Source organism: Trichosurus vulpecula, chromosome 8 (assembly GCF_011100635.1).
Source record: "Trichosurus vulpecula isolate mTriVul1 chromosome 8, mTriVul1.pri, whole genome shotgun sequence".
NCBI lineage: Eukaryota > Metazoa > Chordata > Mammalia > Diprotodontia > Phalangeridae > Trichosurus > Trichosurus vulpecula.
In genome coordinates, this window is record NC_050580.1 from 119,482,121 (window position 1) to 119,503,387 (window position 21,267).

General features: G+C 40.0%; 2 protein-coding genes across 2 annotated transcripts in view; both read right to left on the reverse strand.

The window, feature by feature from the left end:
• The window catches only part of LOC118859140 (cell migration inducing hyaluronidase 1), a 114,384-nt gene that overhangs the window by 47,427 nt on the left and 45,690 nt on the right, over window positions 1-21,267 (reverse strand). The window contains exons 11-13 of the mRNA XM_036769584.1: window positions 16,800-16,975; window positions 15,126-15,335; window positions 5,405-5,610 (exon numbers count right to left, since the gene is read on the reverse strand). Of these exons, the coding sequence (XP_036625479.1) occupies window positions 5,405-5,610; window positions 15,126-15,335; window positions 16,800-16,975 (592 nt within the window). The remainder of the gene's footprint in view (window positions 1-5,404; window positions 5,611-15,125; window positions 15,336-16,799; window positions 16,976-21,267) is intronic.
• On the reverse strand, window positions 1,524-2,018 carry LOC118859141 (40S ribosomal protein S14-like). The gene has a single exon (XM_036769585.1). It carries the CDS (start codon window positions 1,834-1,836, stop codon window positions 1,558-1,560), a length of 279 nt encoding a protein of 92 aa, XP_036625480.1. The 5' UTR covers window positions 1,837-2,018; the 3' UTR covers window positions 1,524-1,557.

A 21,267-nucleotide genomic window follows, 5' to 3' on the forward strand; every position in this document is an offset into this window, starting at 1 on the left:
ATTTTGTTACACATTGATTGTGGAATTATTTGCTTTCTTTTGCCTCTGCTGCAAAAAGTATAAATGACAATGACACACTCTCCCCCACTTTCTTCCATATTCTCCCCCCCCGCCCCATCCCTATGAAGCACTACTGCATTGCTTTCTTGTAGTGGGGAGATGATTCTAGGTTCTGAAAGGTTTTGCCAGGAGAGCTATAAAAAATAAAGGTGTCTGTCACCCAACTGTAATAACAACCACACTAGCATTCTCGGGATGGCTGCTAACACAGGTTCTTAGAGGAAAGATAGCTGTTTCAGGGGTCAACAATCTTGTAAATCACACAAAATACAGAGGAAATACAGAGAAGAGAAATAAAGACCAACACACAGGGCTCTGTTGCCTGAATCAAAGCTTTACATCCACCACCGAACCAAGAGAGACTTTATCTCTGAGAAGTTGGGGAGCTCTGAATATATGGCCACTCAGAGTCTCGACTAGGGAATCACATCTTTCTCATAAGTGAGCCCCTAAAGCAAAAGCTCATCTCCCAGAATATATACTCTTTAGGCTCATCGCCTAATTAGAAATTAACAAAAGATGTGTGAGCCTTCCTACAAGCTAGCAAGTTTCCCTTAATGGGCTCCACATGAGATCTATTGATAGGTGGGGAAGATCTTATTCCCTGTTAACCTTACACCAACCTATCCATAAATGTTGAGCCATTCATTACCAAAAGACTGGCCACTAAGTAATGAACTTTGGGGAGGGGGAGGTGGTCAGCTGCTCATGAAACAATCCACTAAGGCATATATGGTTTATGATCTTTGTTGGGGGGGGGGTGTCCACCACTGATAAAATCCCAGATCTTCTGAAGTATCAGTGATATCACTTGACATTGCTCTAGTTTTCCCAAAAGGAGTTTTTAAATCAATTTCAGTAGAGCAGTGTTGCATGATCAGCATCAGAATTAGGATGACTGGAGTCTTGCCTCCTTAATGCACTCTAGTTGTGTGACCAAGAGTAAGTCCCTAAGCCTCTCCATGCCCCTAGATAATTCTCTAAGGCTATAAATTACATATAAATTGCTAATCTGCATTTGTAGACATTTTTACACCTGGAATTCCCTTTATGGATGAACTCATGGGATTGGACCAAAAGAAAAAAGATTATTAACTTTCACAATCTCTCTTGAAGATTATTTCTTTTTTCTGTATTTTATAGGTAGGGTGGACAAGGCCATATACAGAGCTTAAGTCATACCACAAGTCAGAGACTGAAAGTTAGAAAGAGAACTAAATGAATCCTCATGGCCCTGGGTATAGAATCCACTACTGTCTACTAAATTGTATTGCCTTCTTTTAGCTTGTCTGTCATCTCTATCTTCTTAAGAAAAGAAGGCCTCTGGGCTGATGACTAGGGTCAAAGGTCTAAGCCAGGAACTGTCAAGGACGGAATAGACCCATTTCCCTAATTTATTCTATAATTGTCCACATCTCATCATTGGTAAAGGGCTTCATTCTTTTTTTTTTTCCATTGTGACACTTTTATTGACAAAAATAATCCAGCCAGCGATATTCACAGACGGCGACCACGGCGACCACCCTTTCTGTGAGTGCTGTCAGAGGGGATTGGAGTGACATCCTCAATACACCCAATCTTCATTCCAGAACGTGCCAGAGCTCTCAGGGCTGACTGTGCACCAGGGCCAGGGGTCTTAGTCCTGTTTCCCCCTGTGGCCCGAAGTTTGATGTGAAGGGCAGTGATGCCCAGTTCTTTACATCTCTGGGCAACATCCTGAGCGGCCAACATAGCAGCATAGGAAGAAGATCCATCTCTGTCAGCCTTGACCTTCATTCCACCAGTCACTCAGCAGATGGTTTCTTTGCCAGAGAGATCAGTCACATGGACAAAGGTGTCGTTGAAAGAAGCAAAGATATGGCAGACGCCAAACACATTCTCTCCTTCTGCAACTTGAGGTCCAAGGCTGATGACCTGCTCTTCCTTCTTTTCCTTCCCCTTGCAAGGTGCCATTTCTGCTCCTCTGCTTGGGCCGCCAACACCGGAAAGGCAGGGCTTCATTCTTAATTTTTTTGGTGGGGAGGGGACATTACTTATGAATCAGACTGCTCTAACTACTCCCATTTCACTCACAGAGAAAGTAAAGTTTGAAGTAGAAAACTAAAATCATGGAAAGAGTCAATGGCTGAGCCAAGCCTTCCGTTACAGATCCTTTCACTCATGGCATTACACTGCCTCTTACTAACACAGAATATAAAGAGACTAGCGGAAAGAGAAGTAGCTTTGGAAACAGAAGAAGACAAAGATTTGAATTTTTATTTGGGGACCCATTTCCTTTATGAGCTGGGACAAACAGCTTCACTTTTCTCAACCTTAGTGACTTTATATTTATAATAAGAGAGGTTTGGACTAGGGAACTTCTAAGGTAGGGGTGGAAAACCTGTGGCCTCAAGGCTCTAAGTCCTCAAGTGCGGCCCTTTGACTGAATCCAAACTTCAAGGGCCACATGCGGCCTTGAGGCCACAGGTTCCCCACCCCTGCTTTAAGGTTTCTTCTGTCTCTAGACCATGATCTATAATTTCATTGAGAAGCAACTAAATTTTTCCATTTTCTTATCAGATAATTCTGTGAAGGAAGTGACTAATTAAGAATCAAGGTCACTTAAGAGAATGATTTCATGCTTCCTTGAATAAACTTGGGATAAATTTTTGCATTATCTCATCCTTTCTGTACTTTTTTGTTGTGGTCAGAACAGAAATGATCTTCCTTTTCTTTAAACTTTACCCTGGATAAGTCTTGAGCATTTGTTTTTGGTCCACTCCAGGGAGAATGTCCAGCTCTGACAACTGTCTCTACAATTGTGTCAAAAGAACTCATGCAATTTACTTCCTTCCACACTGACCAGTGAGACATGTGGATAGATTTGGATACGATCTGAAAGCATCCATTCTACCATCTGGTGCTGGTCTCTGCATGTTAATGGTGAGGAGCATTTTCATCTAGAATCATTGCTTTGCTTTTGAACTTCCCTGACAGATGGCAGGAGGTGACACTACAAAACCATTGGCAGAAATTTCTCAAAATGTGTCCAAATCACTCACCATCTTAGTAATCCACTACACCCATGACGATAGTCAATAACTTCTTGATGTCAGTGTTTGAGGTTTAGCTGTTATAAGGTTATCCAAACCTTGTTTTACCATACACTTCCTTATGACCTATGTGTTGTTAGTCTTTGAACTAGAGAAATAATAAGTCAGATTCCCCCAGGACATGTTTTTCCACGAAAGGAAGTTAAGAGTGGTTGAGAAATTGCATAACTCTTCTATGTCAGTAGGGGCTTTACTGTTTCAGTGGTTTCTCTCATAAGCTTGGAAGGTGACTTGGAAATTACAATTATATATATGCTTTGCTTCATATCATTTATTTGCTCAACTTTTGAAGCCAGATTCTCTCAGAGCAATCGCAAAAAGATAGAAGGGATAATTTAGAATCAAGCCATGTAGTCTAAACCCCTAATTTTACAAATGAGGAAAATGATGCCCAGAGATGTTGTATCTTGCCCAAGGTCACATAGGCAGTGAGTAGCAAGTTGGGATTCAAACCCAGTTCCTCAGACCCCAGTGTCCTCTGACTACTGCATTGAGTTGCTTTCTTATACCATGTTTCCTCCAAAAGCATGCCTTCTTTGGAAGTAAACTGGGTTCAGCAGGTTCTCCAAGTTCCCTTGCCCTCCTCTTCATGTTACTAGCTTAATTCCAGGGAGAAGATCATGTCTTATGAAACACTGGCTCTGACATTAGAGAGATGATCACATAAATAGTTCATAGAAAGCCACTGCAATTAACTTTTATTTGGAAAGCCACACCAAGGTTTAGGCCAAAAACAGATTGAATACAGTTATGAACAGGAGTGTCATGCTCAGTCCCTCCACTCACTTTGCAAAAGTTAATACTGGCATAAGTGATCCAATGGACCCTCAACATTTGGAATTACAGCTGTAAAAATGTATAATAGCATCTTGGATCTGGAGGGGAAGTCTTGGTACATTATAGCATCCAGGAAAGTCAGTTCTGACCTGGGAAGAGTCATTCGATTTAGAACAAAATGTTAAACACACAGGAAGTCCTTGATAAATACTTGTTGAAGGTTCACCTTTTATATCTTTATTGCTCTCTCTCTCTCAAGATGTCCCAACGCAAATTGGAAGATAATATCATAGTTGGTTGTGGCTTTTATAATTGATTTGATTCACAAATTTTGGTATCTGAAATACTTAAAGTGACAGCCTTTTAGCTTAGGCTGAACTGGTCAAGTCTGATATTAAATGTGAACGGAATCAGGACTTTTGTAACCGGAAGACACCTTCAAGGTTATTTTAGTTCATCTCCCTCATTGCATAGATAAGGAAACTGAGGTTCAAAGGGATGAGTAATTAAGTCACACAGGTAGATATTTAATGAATCTTCGTGGGTTGATTCATTGAGTGGGGACTTGAACCTGGTTTTCCTTACTTAAAAGCCACTACCCTTTCCATTCCACCATTAATTCTAATAAGTTGTACCATAATTCTGAAGAGAAGTGACATAGTGCTGTGGTTTAGAATTAAATCACGTAGAAAAAAAACTCTCTGTTCTATTTCCACTCTTGCCACCAACTTCCCATGTGACTTTTGGCTTCAGTCTCTAAGTGTGCTATTTATTGTACATTTTACAAGCAGCAAAGAAAAGCAAACAAAACCCCCAAATTTTAATGTCAACTTTAGTCTGTGAGTCATAACATCCAATTATATAACCTTGAAATTACATATTGTCTAAAGGAATTAATGAAGCATTTATTAAGCACTTGCTGTGTGCAAAGAACTGTGGTAAGTGCTGAGGATACAAATAGAAAAGAAAGACGGTCTGTGCTCTCATGGATCTCACATTCTAATGGGGAAGAAAACATGTGGAAGGCTTCAGCTGCAAGTCGGATAGAAAAGCCCTATGCTTCTTAGGATACAATGGCAAAGTAGATGAATGTCATCAAATGATAAAATTGTATCACGCTGGTATGTTGGGAGAATGAGCACAGGTTCTTTGCTACATGATCTCAGAAATTTCTTTCCCATCCATAGCCCTGATACTTCGAGTTCTGTTACCTTTATGAAGTTTATATACAAAGTAAAATGGACAATGGCTTTGGATCTAATTGTGTTATTTTGGCTAAAAGTGCATTTAGAACTCTGATTGATTCAGCCACTATACCTATAAATATCTACTTCACACTATGTAGACTTGCTTATACCGCTTAAGAGGGCAATCTTGGTGCCCAGTGTGACCTCCCAGAAGTCACATCCCTTATGTTGTTTCAAGGTCTAAGTCAACATTGTAGATGCCAAAAGCTTTGAAACATAGAGTCTTACTTGCAGTCCTGCCTGGGTTTGGGGATGTATCCTGGGTAGGAATCCTCTGTAATCATCCTACACATTCTGCTGTCCCTATCAGAAGGGAGGAGGGTTCCAGACTTGACCAGCAGTCCAAGGCAGTGATCGAAGGTATTCCGTTCCTCAGGTCCATCTTCGGTAAAGAAGCAGTGGCCCAGAGAGTCATATCCCACAACGTCCTTGACCTTTAGAAATCAAGACAAAGGCAACATTTCATCTAGTATTCTTAGCCACCCACTCTTTACAAGGACCTATTTAACTTAGAGCTTAAATCTTTTTGATTCTACTTTTCAGAGTGCCCATTACATTACATACAACTGAACTGAATGTAATATAGTTATTTACTAATAATATTCAATAGAGATAAAAGTCGAATCTTATATTAGAGTTAAAAAATTAGCTTCAGAAATACAAGGTGAAGAATGCAGAGTTAGACAATAGTTTGACTGAAAAAAAATAAGTGCTTTTACTGGATTGTAAACTCAGTATGAGCCAACAGTGTGGCATGGCAGTTAAAAAAAAAAAAGCTAAAATGACCTGTCTGCAGTAAGAGAATTATAGCCTCCAGGAATTAGGAAATGATACTACCATTGTATTCTTCTCTGGAAAGACTACATCTCCAGTATAATGTTTTGCTCTGGATAACATAGTTTTAGGAAGCTGGAGAGTGTCCAAAGGAGGGCAAACAGGATGATGAAGAGTCTTCAGTCCATGATATATGAGGATAGTTAATAGTACTAGGAATGTTTGGCCTGGAGAAGATTTGGGGGATGGGGGGGGAACATGATCGCCATTTTCAAGTATTTAAATGGTTGTCAGGTGGAACAGCAATGATACTTTGTTTTGGTCCCAGAGCATAGAATCTGGAGTAGTTGTAAAGAAGTAGGTTTAGACTTCATAATAATTATAGTGGAAAGTGGAAGGATCTTCTTCAGGAGTTAGGGAGGACCCCTCCATGAAAATCCTCAAATAGAGGCTGGATGAGTACTTGGGCTATAGTGCTACAACAGGGACTCTTCTGTAGGTATGAATGAGAATAGGTATCTGCCGAGGTCCCTTTCAAGTCATCTAAAACTGTGATATATTTATACTAATTAATACATTTACATTCCCATAGAGCTAACTTCACTTGAGCCTAAGTAGCTCCTATGGTAAATACATCTGTTGCCCGTTATAACCAAGTGACTACAACTGGTCCATTGTTGATGTGCCATGTCAAATGAACTGCAGATGGAAGCTTGTGAACACGGCACCTGGCAGATGGTCTTCCCTCTCTCCCCTCCATCCCCAGCTCCCATTGGAGTTCTGTTGCTTATGCTTTTGATTGGATTTCACGCTACTTGACTAAAAGGTGATTCACAGTGAAGCAAGCTACCAAGAGGCTGAAGAATGTTGCCTAGTTTCTGTCTGCAAAGGAAAGAATCTAGTCGTGTGGTTTCCTAGCTGTGGTTGAGGGGGAGTGCAAGCTCAAGTCCACCATGTGCCTTTTCTGATGCTGTTCTTTCTTTCTGGAATTCTCCTCCCTCTGAAAATCTTGATCAAGCTCCCATCTTAAATGAGATAATATTTGAAAAGTGCTTAGCACAGGCCTGGCACATTGTAGGCACTATATAAATGCTTATCTCTCCCTTGCTCCCATCTCCCCTCCTTTACGAAGATTGTCTTGACTTCCCTAGTCAGAAATAGTTTTTCATTTTTCTATAGACTCATCACATTTTAAACTCCTTTTCAATTCTTATCCCATTGTATATTGTATGATTTTTTTTTTGCATGTCACTTACTTCCCCAAGGATACTGTCAGCTCAATGAGAGTAAGGAAGGTATCTCATCTACCTTTATATCCTTCATAGGGCAGAGGACTTGTGAAACTAAAACAAAGGTAGATGACACAGGGCCTGGCACACAGTGAAACTAAATAAATGCTTTTCCACTCATTCCTTTTCATTCTCTAGGAGGTTTAAATTTAATTCTATTTTGAAACTGGTGAAAATCATTGAAGAAATGGTTATTTCTTTGTTTTTCCTCTACTCCTTCTTGGTAGCAGATAAAGGAAAGAACAGAGAAATAATCTTTTCTATTGTTTCTTACCTTAAAAACTGTCCAAAATTGGGTATTTTTATAAACAGTAGTGTGCTGGTATCACTTTTAATTTATCTATATTATTAATGTGTTCTTAATTCTAGACAATCAACAAAACAATAAATCAAGTCCTGATTTGTACTGATGATCTAAATGCTCATACTGAAAATATAACAGTTGGCTTTCCTGACCTGGTTATCCAAAATTATAGGTAATCAGACTAAAATGTAAGTGGGAAATATTTAACAAAATAAGTTAAAATACAATACAACATAGATAATGTTAACTTGTGGTTTTCCAAGTCAATACGCAGCACTGGAAGGATAATTCAATGCCTTAAATTTCCCCAGAAAGGTGAAGAGACAAATCCATGATTACAAAGCTAGTTATTAGAATGATTAAGAAATTAATATAAGTGCTATAGAGAGGAAAGCCAGGAAACAGAAAGGTTGAAGAAAAACGCTGAAGCAGCTCTGATGATGACTGTATTCTGGAGGCTTAGAATGGTATGCAAAAATGGAGAACAGTGAAAGTCATTGAGGAGAGTAGAATGAGCAGGGTTTAGAAGGGTATCTCAGCAGCTACACTCGTGTGGTTATTGTGATTCACAAAGAGGATTCTATGATCTAAGATCCAGGGCCTCTTAGAGACCATAGGAAAAAGAAAACTCTTCCTAGTAGTTAGACAGAAGCGCAAAAGGTTAAACTGAAGAGACATTGTTAGTAGAAAAGTCATGTGTACCCAGTAGAGCTGAGGAGATGGGGAGCCTGATAGAGGCAGAATTTGTTTTCATAGTAATATTCTTAATTTGAGATGATGTCAATAATTCTTGACTGCAATTCAGAGGAAATGTCTACAGGCTTCAGTCACTCTGGGTCCTGGAGGAAAGCTAGGAAAGACAGCATGGTTTTCTGATCAGATCAAATCTTCGGTATTGTATCCCAGTCTTTAGCTTGCTACTTGGTGCACAGGTGCTTAGAAAATGCTTGTTGACTGACAGACTGAAGAGAATTTTTGTTCATAGAAATCAGATCATAGATTTAGAGCTTAATGGGATCTCAGTGGTCATTTAATCTTATCTCTTTATCTTACTGATGGAGAAAACAAGCCTCAGAGGGAGGTGATTTGCCAAAAATCACAAGTAGTGATTCAAAGAATGAGCGTTTGAACCCAGGTCCACTGACTCCCCAAACCAGCACTTTTTCCACACTGCTTTGGAGCTTCCTTCTTACTCTCCAATCTGCAATTCTGCAGTAGATAGAATTCTGACCTAGAAATCCATAGATTTAAGTTCCAATTTCTGCCCTAACATTCCCCAAGAGAGATAAGTCTTTTCATTTGCCCAAATCTGAGTTCTCACTTCTGCAAAAATGAGACAGGTTGTATCCCTAAGATTCTTTCTCATTTCTGTCACCTGGCCCAATAGCTCCTAATTACATTTCTGTTACAAGGTGTAATCATTTGTTTTAATATGCATTCTCTTGATTAATTTCATCAGTATCTGGGAGGAAATGGAAATGTATTCCACTTCTCAGAGGAAACAACAGGGTATAACGGAAAGAGTTCTGGTTTTGGAGTCAAAGGACTTGAGTTCAAATCTTAGGTCTGTTACATAATCTATACATGATCTTGGACAAGTCACATAACTTCTCAGAGGCCTTAGTTTCTTCATTTGTAAAATAAGGGAGTCAGACTAACTTAACTCTATGGTTCCTTTCCGTTCTATATCTATGGGTTTGAGTCTGCTCTCATATTTTATTACAGAGACACAGCAGCCAGGGGCTTTCTAGTGTTGATCCCTTTGGTCAGGCCATAAACTCTTAAGCTAACAAATGTTTATTCTTTTCAGTAGGAAGCATAAACAGAATTCTGATTCATGAATTTACTAATTGTTTCCCTAGTGGGAGGGATATTGGCCTTAAAGAATAACTAGGAGAATAAGTTCATTTGGAAAGAAATTTCTAATTCAAACCAAGAAAGTTGTCTGGGAAAGCTAGCTTTTTCCAACATTTGTGCTCACAAGCTTTGGTTGCAGAGAAAGTCTCACATGAGGAGGACAACACTGTTTCTTATTAGTATGCTATTGTCCTTTTGAGAATTACTTCAGTTCCAGCTCCTGGCATGTAGGTAGGAAAAAAGACTTACACAATCTTGGTGGAATGTGCTATATAGTTTAATATCAGAGCAGAGTATATTGTACAGGAGACCTGAATTGATTCCTTGACTGCTCTCAACATAGAATGGAGTTTTCAAAATGGTGAGGCCCTTAAATAAGGACAAACCCAAAGGAAAAATACTAAATGCAAAATGGGGTAGATGATTTCAACTCCTGAGGCAGCTTTCCAAAATTCAGAGCTCTCTGCTGGTAATGGAGCCCTCACCAAAGGGTAAGGCGCCAGACAGAGGAAACTAAAGAACTCTTCGCAGGGTGTGGTTGTTGGGTATTTGCTATTGGGTAACAAGACCAAAAAAGCATTCTCTTTTCATCAGCCCCATCATTTTGCCTGTATTTCATTGCTGCTGTTTTGGCTGAAAAAGCTGGTTTCTTATGGCATTTCAAAGTTATGGCACAGTAAGTTAGGTTTCACTAGGAAGCACCATAAGGGTCTCCAGTTTCCAAATATAAGTCCATCTTTTTTTGGTGCTCAGAAAATGCCAAAAGCTGAGTATTTGAATTGGCATAAATCCTGTGTGGAAATCAGGAAGATTTCCTGAGGATAGGCTAAAATCAGCATTTCTTCTGGGCTATATTCACACATAAATCAATCTATGCTTGCACTATCCACAATGCCCCTGAAAGATGGCATCCTGTTATTAAGGGTATTCCTGAATCCACCATGCCATGCATGATGCTTCTCCATTTTAAAGAAAAATATTATCCATTTAAAACACATTTTAAGGTAATAGAATAGAATTTTAAAATAGAGATGTGATCTTTTCATTCTAAAAATGGCAGTAAATTGGAAAGAAAATTAAGCAAAAGATAAAATATTTTGTTACTAGTATACTTGTGGGCTATCTTTGAGTCTTTCTCTAGCTGACCATCCCTCTCTGGCTTTACTTGACTCGTTAGCCAGTTTGAACCCAATGATGGATTATTACTTTTTTTTACTATGCTCTCACTAGCAACCTAGAATTGTTAACCCTTTAACTTTGTTATAGTTGTCAGTTTGCAACCCTAAGTGATTTCCACTATCCTTCTTTTCTGCTCTACTTCTGAGTCTTTGAGAATTGGCAAAGAAACTCACAAAATCCTACTGATGAAGGCCATCACAAAATTACATGAAATGTAATTCCATTTGGATCTTAATTGCTGTTTAGCAATTCTTTGTATTAATCCCTTATTCACACCCTACAGCATTCCCCAAGACAACTGTTCCAAATTTTCTCTACTATCCTTAAAACTTCAAACTTCCTCTCAAGAGATGTTCTTGCATAATACTTTATTGAAGATAACAAGGTCTATAATATGGATACATAAGCTCCATTAATTCTGTCCCTCAAAACTTATTTTTTTCACCCTTACTATATCTTCTGTCTTCTAACTCAGATGCAAAAGTGTCTCTCTTATTTTCATAGGCTTATCTGTGCCATTGATCTCAGTCCTTTCTATATCCTCAAGGACATTGCTTCATCAATCATACTCTCTCTTTCTTATAACTTAGATCTCTATACCTTCAATGCTCCTCCCCCTGCCCTTTTTCATTACAAAAACTACCCCCATTGTTATGTCTAAGTTTAAAAACACACCCCTAAAGTAATTCCAGAACACATGCCATATCAGAAATGCAGGCAAAGATGTCTCTGAAAGTCCTCATTATAGCCTTTACTGAAATACTGATCCAGAACTGAGACTATCACTTTGGTACTTGGGGCAAGCAATATAAAATATGGTCTCAAACCAACTTTTAAAGACAAATTCAGTTTTGGGATGAGAGATACTCTCATCTTGTGAAGAAATAGAGAACCCCAAGGAGTCATTCCAATGGCAGAGGCCCCAGGACATGAGGCTGCTTCTGGTGAAATAAATGGAAAAGGGAGAAGGTAGGGGCAATCTAGGGAGAAGCTCATGTGGGATGGAGCCATTGGGAAAGGCTTCCTTTCAAAACTAACAGTTTCTTATTTTAACTTTTTGTGCACTTTATAGTATTTTTTTCCCAATTACATGTAAAGATAGTTTTCAACATTCATTTTTGTAAGATTTTGCATTCCAAATTTTTCTCCCTCCTTCCCTATCCTCCCCTCCTCCCCAAGACAGCAAGCAGTCTGATGCAGGTTATGCTGTACAACCATGTTAATCATATTTCCACATTAGCCATGTTGTGAAAGAAGAACCAGAAAAAAGGGGGAAACCACAAGAAAGAAAACAACATGAAAAGTGAAAATAGTGTACTTCGAATTGTATTCAGACTCCATAGTTCTTTCTCTGGATGGAGATAGCATTTTCTACCTTTGGAATAGTCTTGGATCCTTGTATTGCTAAGAAGAGTAAGTCTATCATAGTCGATCATTGCTAAGCTCAAATTTTTTTCTATGATGGCTAAGTGACTTGTCCTGGGTCACAAAGGTAAGGTCCTAAGACAGAATTTGAACTCATATCTTCCTGATTCCAAGTCTATAGTGCTTTCTACCTCATTACTTGTGTGAACAACCCATGCCACCAAAAGGCATGAAAGTGGATTAGCATAATTAAATATATGGTCTAGTAATAGCCCTTTCTCTTTAAACAATTCTGATAATGCCACTTAACTGCTTAGTTCAATGTTATCTGCCACCTTTATGTTGAACTACCCAGGTACACTTAGTTTTGGCATAACCATTATAACCATTAGCCATGGTGCTGAGCAATACTCTGCCGCCACTCTCCAGAGCTACTATTCCATCACTGTCTTCCACTTGGGTGACTTTGAGCATCTGATTTGCGGTTGCCTGAATGTTCTTCTCTTCCTCATAAGTTATTTGATTTAAGTGCTGTGAAATGTCTTTTTTGCCATACTGGATCAATAAGTACTTGCCTGCAAGAATCAGGAAGTGCTGGTATGGTGGCACGCATGGCTAAGCACAGTATAAAGACATGCCAAACTTCTCAAAAGACTAGCCTATACCCAATGACTCTCTTCCTCACAGCTCACTTACCGCTCAAGTCTTTTCTGCTCTTAGAACTTACTAAAACTGGAAGGCTACCTACCAATCATTTCCTACTCATCAAATCCAGGGGATTTTTACCAGTTGAGATTTTTCTTGATTTCATTGCAGCATTTGATATTATTGACCATCCTGTATGTGGAATGTCTTATAAACTCCCAACTCTCTTCCTATCTCCTCTTGTTGAAATCCAAGCTATTCTTTAAGGCCCAGTTCAAATGCCACCTTGCCACCTTTTGTGACTCATGCCACCCCTACCCAACAGAAAACTCTCTCTCCCTTTTTTTTGACTTCTCCAAGCACTCAATTCATATTTTTCTTATGCTCTTTTTTTTAAAAAAAAAAAGCAATGAATCATGAATTCAACGGTCAAGAAGTAAGTCTTACATTTACAAGTAACTTTTATGAGTAGCCTTAAACCTACATTTTGTGCACTTTGGGCATTCTATTTATTGTGTAGATCTACTAGAGTGTATGCCCCTTGGGGGTAGGCACTATATTTCATATTGCTATCCATAGCACCTAATACAGGATCCTGCACTTAGTAGGTACTTAATTATTATTGATGAGAAGTAAATTGTGGTACTGCTACAAAGGAAAACTTATTGTCATAATAAATCTAAAGACTATGGCAGTTGGTATTATCAGTTCCCTATCAGACAAGCAGATGCTGATGCCCAGGAGTTCTGCATGATTTCCTTTGCAATGTGCCCAGCAGTTGGTTCTGCCATGCTAGCACTCCCTGAGTGATCCCAGTGCAGGAAAAAATTGTATTTCACAGCACTCAACTCAAATAAGGCTCCAGCTTATGCTTGGAAACAGAATATCCAGACAATAGCAAATTAGATACCGAAGGACACCAGGGACATGTCAGCACTTAACCAATTTAAGTGGCTGAATGGTCTTTGGTATAAGATGGCAATCAGCAAAGCCTGATTTCAACTTGCAGTTCGGCCAACGACTTTTTTTTTCAAGTCTGTAATTAATCATCACCTCTCTAGGGGCCTAGTTTTCCATTCTCTGAACTAAGGGTAGGCTCGTCTCTCCCCACCCCCACCCCCCCAAGACTAAGAAGATTACATAAGTGCCTGGAAGATAATTAACACCACACCCATGGTAAAGATTTTTTAATAACAGTTGACTTTTATATAGTGCTTTGAGGTTTGCAAGCATTGCATGTTTGAATATTTAATCTAGGATCATAGATTTTGAGTCTGAAGGAATCTTATAAGGCCATCTAGTCCAACTGTCTTATTTTAAGAATGAGGAAACTGAGGCCAGAAGAAGTTTAGTGACCTTACTGGGGTCATTTGGGGGAACAAGATATCTGATCCTAGGTCCTTTGACCCTACTCTTCCCACTATTCCATTATTCTTCCTCATTTTATATCTCAGTACTTTAACTTTTAATTGGTGGGGGATCAAACATAATAGAGAAGGGAAAAGGAAATTATTTCAGTCTGGGCTCCTTTCCCTGAGGAGTGAAATAGAGCTATGTTGACAGAAACCATCAAAGTATCTGATATCTGTAAGCACTGAGCACCCAAGAAAGAGTGCCAACTCAGGCATGCTGTCTCATCTGGCTTACTTGTGATTGGTATATACCTAAGTGCCTGGGGTTTTCTTGCTCTGGATTGGTGCATTTGTAAAATGTGTCTGAATGGCTTGTTTACTCTGGAGTATAAAAGAATGTGCTCCAGAGGGGGAGGGCAGTGAGTCACTCCGTCAATTAGTCTGTAGTCCTGGCACAGTTGGCCAGTTCCTGGTTAGGCTTTGTGTGTACTGTGGAATGTCGTAGAATCAGGACAAAAATGATCCAAGGTGGCTATGTCACAGTCTGGCAAAAGTCCTCACTGTAATCTTTGCTTTCATATCAAGAGATTTAAATTAGGTTAAGTTCTCTGCAACCATGAGCTAGGTCTCTCCCTTGAATCCAGTATGCTAATTGGTACAAGATAGATGACTCATAGAATCTTTGAATCACAGAATTTTAAAATTGTGAGGGATCTTAGAAAGATGGCAACTGCTTGAGTCCACAGGGATGTCAGCATAGCAGAGCAAGGAGTGGGGTGGGGTGGGCCTGGAGGCCTAAAAGATCATGTCTTGGTTGGGAAGTTGTATGTGACAAACCTACGTTTCTTGGGTGCCCAGTGTTCTCTTCATAATGTTATCCTGTCTTATTCTGTGCTGAGTGATTTCCCCCCTCACCTCCTGACTTTGGACCATTGCTCTGAATTCCTTCATGTCCCATGTCTGGCCCTGGGTTTGAACTCTGGCTTGAGCCAGCATGATGTTCCATTTGCCCTCTCAGATCATGACTTGGACCTCCATCCTTAGAGGGGAGGGTTGATCTTTTATGTCCTGTGCATTGCTCCTAATCACCAGCATGAATCAGGCCTATCTCCACAGAGGGCAGGATCAGACAGCAGGGTTCTAAAGCCATCTGGTGAGTAAATTCTTCAGCTATCATTTCTTACCAACAAGCCATTGGAGCCATGGACCGTGACACATCGGGAGAATGTATGGTGGATGGAGAGGTCTTTCACATAAGTTGGTGGGTCATAGCCTCCCTTTTCATCCACATCGCCAGCCAGGTGGAAGTGGATCGGATACTGCCCCATGATCTGCTGACCCATATGTTTCAGTTCAATACCTTCGAGATGAGCTGCCTTAAACCCAGGTCCAAACTGGAAGCAGAAAAGACAAAAGTCAGAAAATATCCTTGAAACACTTGTGACCTATTAAGACATCCAAGAGGAAAAACGAAAGACCTGGCAGTGGATGAAATCCTAGTTGATGCTTATTGTTATAAGCAGTACCTTCCCCGCCCTCCAAACCCTCCATCAATGTCCTTTCCAGTTTCCCCTCGAAACCCACCATCAATGCCCTTTCCAGTTTCCCTAGGCTGTGAGAACAGGAAACAGCTTTTGCCTTTCTCAATACCCCCAGTGCTTACTTAGCACAGTGTCTGCTACATAGTAGGTGCTCAACAAATACTTGTTGACTAGACTTGACTTAGAACTTGATAATTTTTTTCCTTTTGTCTCTTGTCTAGAGATCATAGATGCATATGGAACATAGGCTCCTATTCTGGTCCCAATAATCTGTGACATTCTGTGAGGAGTTGATGGCGATTACATGTTAGATGGACTCTATCTCATTCTATTGTGTAGCATTGTTAGCGCATATATCTTATTTCCTCTACTAGAAAATGAACTCCTGCAGGACAAAAGATATCTCATTTACCTTTGCACCTCTGCCATTGTCTAGTGAACTGCACTATAGGCAGCTAGGTGGTGCGGAGGATAGAGTGCTGGGCCTGGAGTTAGGAAGACTTGAGTTCAAATGCAGTCTCAGACACTTATTAGCTGTGTGACCCTGGATGACTCACTTAACCTTTTTCTGCCTCAGTTAACTCATTTGTAAATTGGGAATAATAACAGAACAACAGGAGGGTTGTTGTGAGAATTAAAAGAGCTAATAATTGTAAAACACTTAGCATAGTACGTGGTACCTAGTAAGTATGATACAAATGTAAGTTACTGTTATTATTGTTTCAATTTTTTTTAACCCACACCTGTGGTTTCCTTGGTGAAGGCAGCTTGTGAAGAAGCTTCCTTTACAAAGGTATTATCAACCACAAGTTAACAATATATGGTCTTAGAGAGCTGCCTAGTGCATTGGGAGATTAAATGACTCAATCAAAGGTCCCATAGTCAATATTGTAAAAGGCTAGACGAGAACTCAGGTCTTCCTGACTTCCAGGTTGGCTCTCTATCCATGATACCACAATGTCACTCCTAATTATACTGGGTATTCAAAAAAAATCTGAGTGCAGTTTGAAGTTATTACAAGATAAGTACAAAGCAGTATAGGAAAAGAATGCATCATTAGGGGATGAGGAAAGGCACTGAAGATAATCAGGGATTCCAAAAAGAGGAGGTGAAGAAAGAGCATTACAAACATTAGGTACAGCCTATTCAAAGGCACAGAGCTGGGAGTAAGATTGTGCATAGGAAAAAGCAAGTAGTCCAGTTTGGCTAGAGAATAGCGTACATGCAGGGGAGTTCAGTGCATAAAGACCACTGCAAACAATGGCACACCCTAACATTCCACCATAGCTAAGCCAGTCAGGATTGGTACACACATACCTTGATATGCCCGCCAAAGGTATCAACATCAAAGAAGCTGCAGATCTGGTTTTTATAGGGATAGCATTTTCTCTCTGTCTCTCCCATGATCAGAATGTTCCGGCTCAGAAGTCCCACTTCAGCTCTCATGTCCACACCATCTATTTCTTCCCCAATATGGAGATACATTGGTTTTCCTGTGGAAAGAATGGCCAGTTTCATTCTCTACCTTGAAGGCAGTAGGAATTACTGGGTGGCAAGCTGGCTTCTAGGCTTATCATTTAACTAAAATCAACTTCCCTGAAGTTACTAATGATGTCTTAATTGCCAAATCTGATGACCATTTCTCAATCCTCATCCTTCTTAGTCTCTCCTGCAGCATTGTGTCTGACATGTTGACCACTCTTTCCTCCTAGACACTCTCTTCTCTCTGGGTTTTCATGACATTGTTCTCACTTAATTGTCCTCCTACCTACCTGAATGATCTGTCTTAGTTTCCTTTGCTGGATCATTATCCATATCACATTCCCTAATTGTGGGTATACCCCAAAGTTCTGACCTAGGCCCATGTCATTTCTCTCTATATATAGTTTCACTTGTGACCTCATAGACTCCCATAATTTAAGCATCATTTCTATAAAGATGACTCCCAAATTTGTATCTAGCCATAGGAACTCTTCTGAGTGTCATTCATCTCCAACTGTCTGATATTTCAAAATGGAGGTCCCACAGACATCTTAATTTCAACATATCCCAAACAGAACTTGCTATCTTTTCCTCCAAACCTACCTGTCTCACAAATTTCTCTATTTCTGAGCTGGGCACCACCCCGCTTCCAGGCACCCAGGTTTGCAAGCTTGGCATTATCCTTGATTCCTCACTTTTTTTCACAGTCAGTTGCCAAATCTTGTTTTTATACTGACACATCTTTTTTCATCTATCCTTCTCTCTACTCACACAGTCACCACCATAATTCAGACCTTTGTCATCTCCTGCCTGGACTATTACAATAACCTTCTAGTTGGCTTCCCTGCCTCAAGTCTCTCCCACTTCAATTTATCTTCCACATAGCTGCCAAAGTTTTTCCTGAGTGCAGATCTGACTGTGTCACTCCTCTATCCAATATCCAAACTCCAATGGATGCCTATTACCTCTAGAATAAAAAAAATCCTCCTTTGTTTGGTTATTAAAGTCTTCCACAACCTGCCCCCATCTACCACTAAAACCTTATTATACATTTCTCTTCATCCTACAGTCTAGCCACACTATCCTACTCCCTACTCAGCAGAGAATGGTCCATCTTACCTCTCCTTACCTTTGACCTGGCTGTCCTCTAATGCCTGGGCTGAGTTCCTCCCTTACCCCCACCTCTCAGAATCCCAAAATTCTTTTAAAACCCTGTTCAAATACTATTTTCTATATAAAAACTGATCGGATGCCTCCCCACTCCAGCTGCTAGTGCCCTCTCACACCCAAATTTGTCCAAACACTTATTTTGTATTTATTTATATTCACATTTATATACAGGCTGTCTGCACTGATAGAGGGCACACAGTAGGTTCCTTGAGGGTGAGGATTGTCTCTTTTATTGTCTGTTGGATCCCTGATGACTAGCACAGTACCTAGGGAGAAACACATTACTCCCAGAGTCATAGAATAATGAAGCTGGAAGGAACTTTGGAAATCATGAATCCAATACTCCTCTTTGATGGTTCAGAATCCAATACTCCTCTTTGATGGTTCAGAAGACTGGGGCACTTCTACAAGACTAATTGACTTCTCCAAATAACACAGCCAATGAGTGGGAGAGCCAGGACTAGACCTGAGCCTCTTGGCTCATGCTTTTTCTACTACATCTAACAGACACCTACAGTGTCTCCTCCCTGGTTTGCTATCCTATGAGATGAGTGGAAAGTCAGTTCTACAGACCACATTATTCCAGTAAAAGCAGATTATAGAGTCACTGGGTAAACACTGTATCTGTATAGCGAGTTTATAGCTAACACAGGCAAGAATGTTATTAGACCCATGACTGTCAGTAACAAAAGTCTAGAAATCTCAGGATAGTTAATGTATGTTGTTGTGAAGTGACTCTTCAGAATATCCAGGGGGTTTTTGGAGGGGGGGGAGGGGGAAGGAGGAGTGGATGATGGGATCTGAATGGGTGATTTCATCACTGTAGGAAACTCCCTGTGTGGATATGTTACACCCAAACCAAAGCCCACCATTAGAAGCCCACTATTAATCCCCTTTGAGCCCACCATTAATCCCCTTTATATTCTTGTCTTTGTCTCTGCCCTACACACTGAAATGGCTTGAAACAGCTTAAGGCGTAGTCTGGGTAGTTTACCCAAGGCTAGTCCTCTGACCCCCCTTTTCCTCATGATTCAGCATTCTTTATGTTCTCTCTACATCAGCATTATGTGCAAGGATCAGTTGCTAGGGTAAGGCATAAGTTTATTTTAAGGAGAAACCCCTCAGTTACCAAGTAGCCCCACACCCTGGGTTAGGGTGCAGGTATTCTACTGACCAAGCTAGGTCCCCCTCCCACACAGATCATAGATCAAGTAGGGGTTACTTTCTGGGGAATTCCACCTCGTACCCTCTACCCAGTTATAGAAAACTGGTCGCGCCCCTGAGAGCCACCCATTCTAGGAAGCGGACCACCCTGAGTCACAGGACAGTCGCACCCCTGAATCTAACCATATTCCCAAATTAGCTCTGAGCTGATAAACACAACCAATGGCTGATCTTTGCTTCTGTAAGTCATTGCTTCTGCTAGCAACCCTCCCTAATTGTGTCATTGTGGTTTTTGCCTTTATAAGGCTGTAAGTCCCTCAGTTCGGGACTGCCTGATTTGAGTGTATACTCCAGGTAGTTGTGTGCTTGGCCAATAAATCCACACTTAAATTTACCTTGAACCCAGGTCTCGTCTCGCTGTTATTTTCTACACAACAGATATACCTGTCCTTCATTGATGCAGATGGGCAGCCAGTTTATAACAGCCAAAGTCTCTGGAAGTTGTCCAAAGCACTGAGAGGTTAAATGATTTATGGTCACAGAGTTAGTCTATGTCAAAGGCAGGACTGAAACCTAGGTCTTCCAGATCACAAAGGAGGTTCCCAGAGGCATGGTGGGTCTTCTTTGCTCAAAAGCAATAGAGTCATGAAATGCTGGTTGTGAAACAGTCATGTTCTCTCTTTAGGAGCTTTTGTTTTAATCTAGAGGAACATTAGGGAATAATAGATGGCATCTGGCCTCTACAACTGCTGTTATAATGGTAAAATTTAGATTTAACCAAAGAACCAAGTTCCCAATATTTAGAGTTGTAAGTAATCTTCAAAGTCATCTACGCATTTCCAAAGGTGATTAGGGCTAAGCTTTAAATCTTAAGAAGCTAGAGGCAGCCAGTATCTCAAGAAGGCTAAGAACAGGCTCCCTTGCTTCAGACACTAGGCAGGACTGGCCAATAGGAAGGGCATTTGAGAGCAAGCAGATTTACTTAAACTCTTTCCGTTTTGCATAACATTAACTGAAGTTTAGAGGCAACAGCACATAATCCAAAGAGTGCTAGACTTGGAGTTGAGATCTCTAATCCTACCTCAGTTACTTAATAACTTCATGAATCTGGGCATTTCATTTAACCACTCTGAGGCCCCAAGCTTTTCATCTGGAGAATGGAGATAAGGACCCCCAAAGTATTTACTTCACTAGGTCATTGTGAGGCTTAAATGAGATCAAGTCCATGAAGCATTTTATAAACCTCAACGCTTACAAATGCAAATTGTTGTTATAAGACTAAAACTTTAAGGTTTATAAAATGTTAGCTCTTTTGTGGGGGCAAAGAATTAGCCATTAAGGGGATGCCCAACAATTGGGGAATGGCTGAACAAGTTGTGGTATATGATTGTGATGGAATACTACTGTGCTATAAGAAATGATGAGCACGATGCTCTCAGAAAAACCTGGAAAGACTTATATGAACTGATGCAGAGTGAAGTGAGCAGAAGCAGGAGAATTGCATATACAGGACAATTCTGAAGGACCTATTATGAGAATGCTATTTATCTCCAGAGAAATAACTGATGGAATCTGAATGTAGATCGAGGCATATTGTTATTTTACTTCCTTTATTTTTCTTGATTTTTTGGTTCGTGTTTTCTTTTACAACATGACTAATATGGAAATATGTTTTGTATGACTGTACTTGTATATTCTATATTAAATTACTTGCCTTCTCAACGATGGGGGAGGAACAGAAGGGTGAGAGAGAATTTGGTACTCAAAATTCTAAAAAACAAAGGTTAAAATTTGTTTTACATTGTAATTGGGAAAAAATAAAATATTCAAATTCAAATAAAAAGATTTATAAATGCTCTGCATACATGATGTCATTTAACCCTCCCAACAACCCTAAGGAATAGGGATTATTATTATCTCAATTTACAATTGAGGAAATGGAGGCTCAGAGTGTGACTTCTCCAGGGTC

Coding starts and splice junctions, on each gene's coding strand:
- LOC118859141 (XM_036769585.1), bottom strand. CDS start 1,836: ATGAAGGTCAAGGCTGACAGAGATGGATCTTCTTCCTATGCTGCTATG.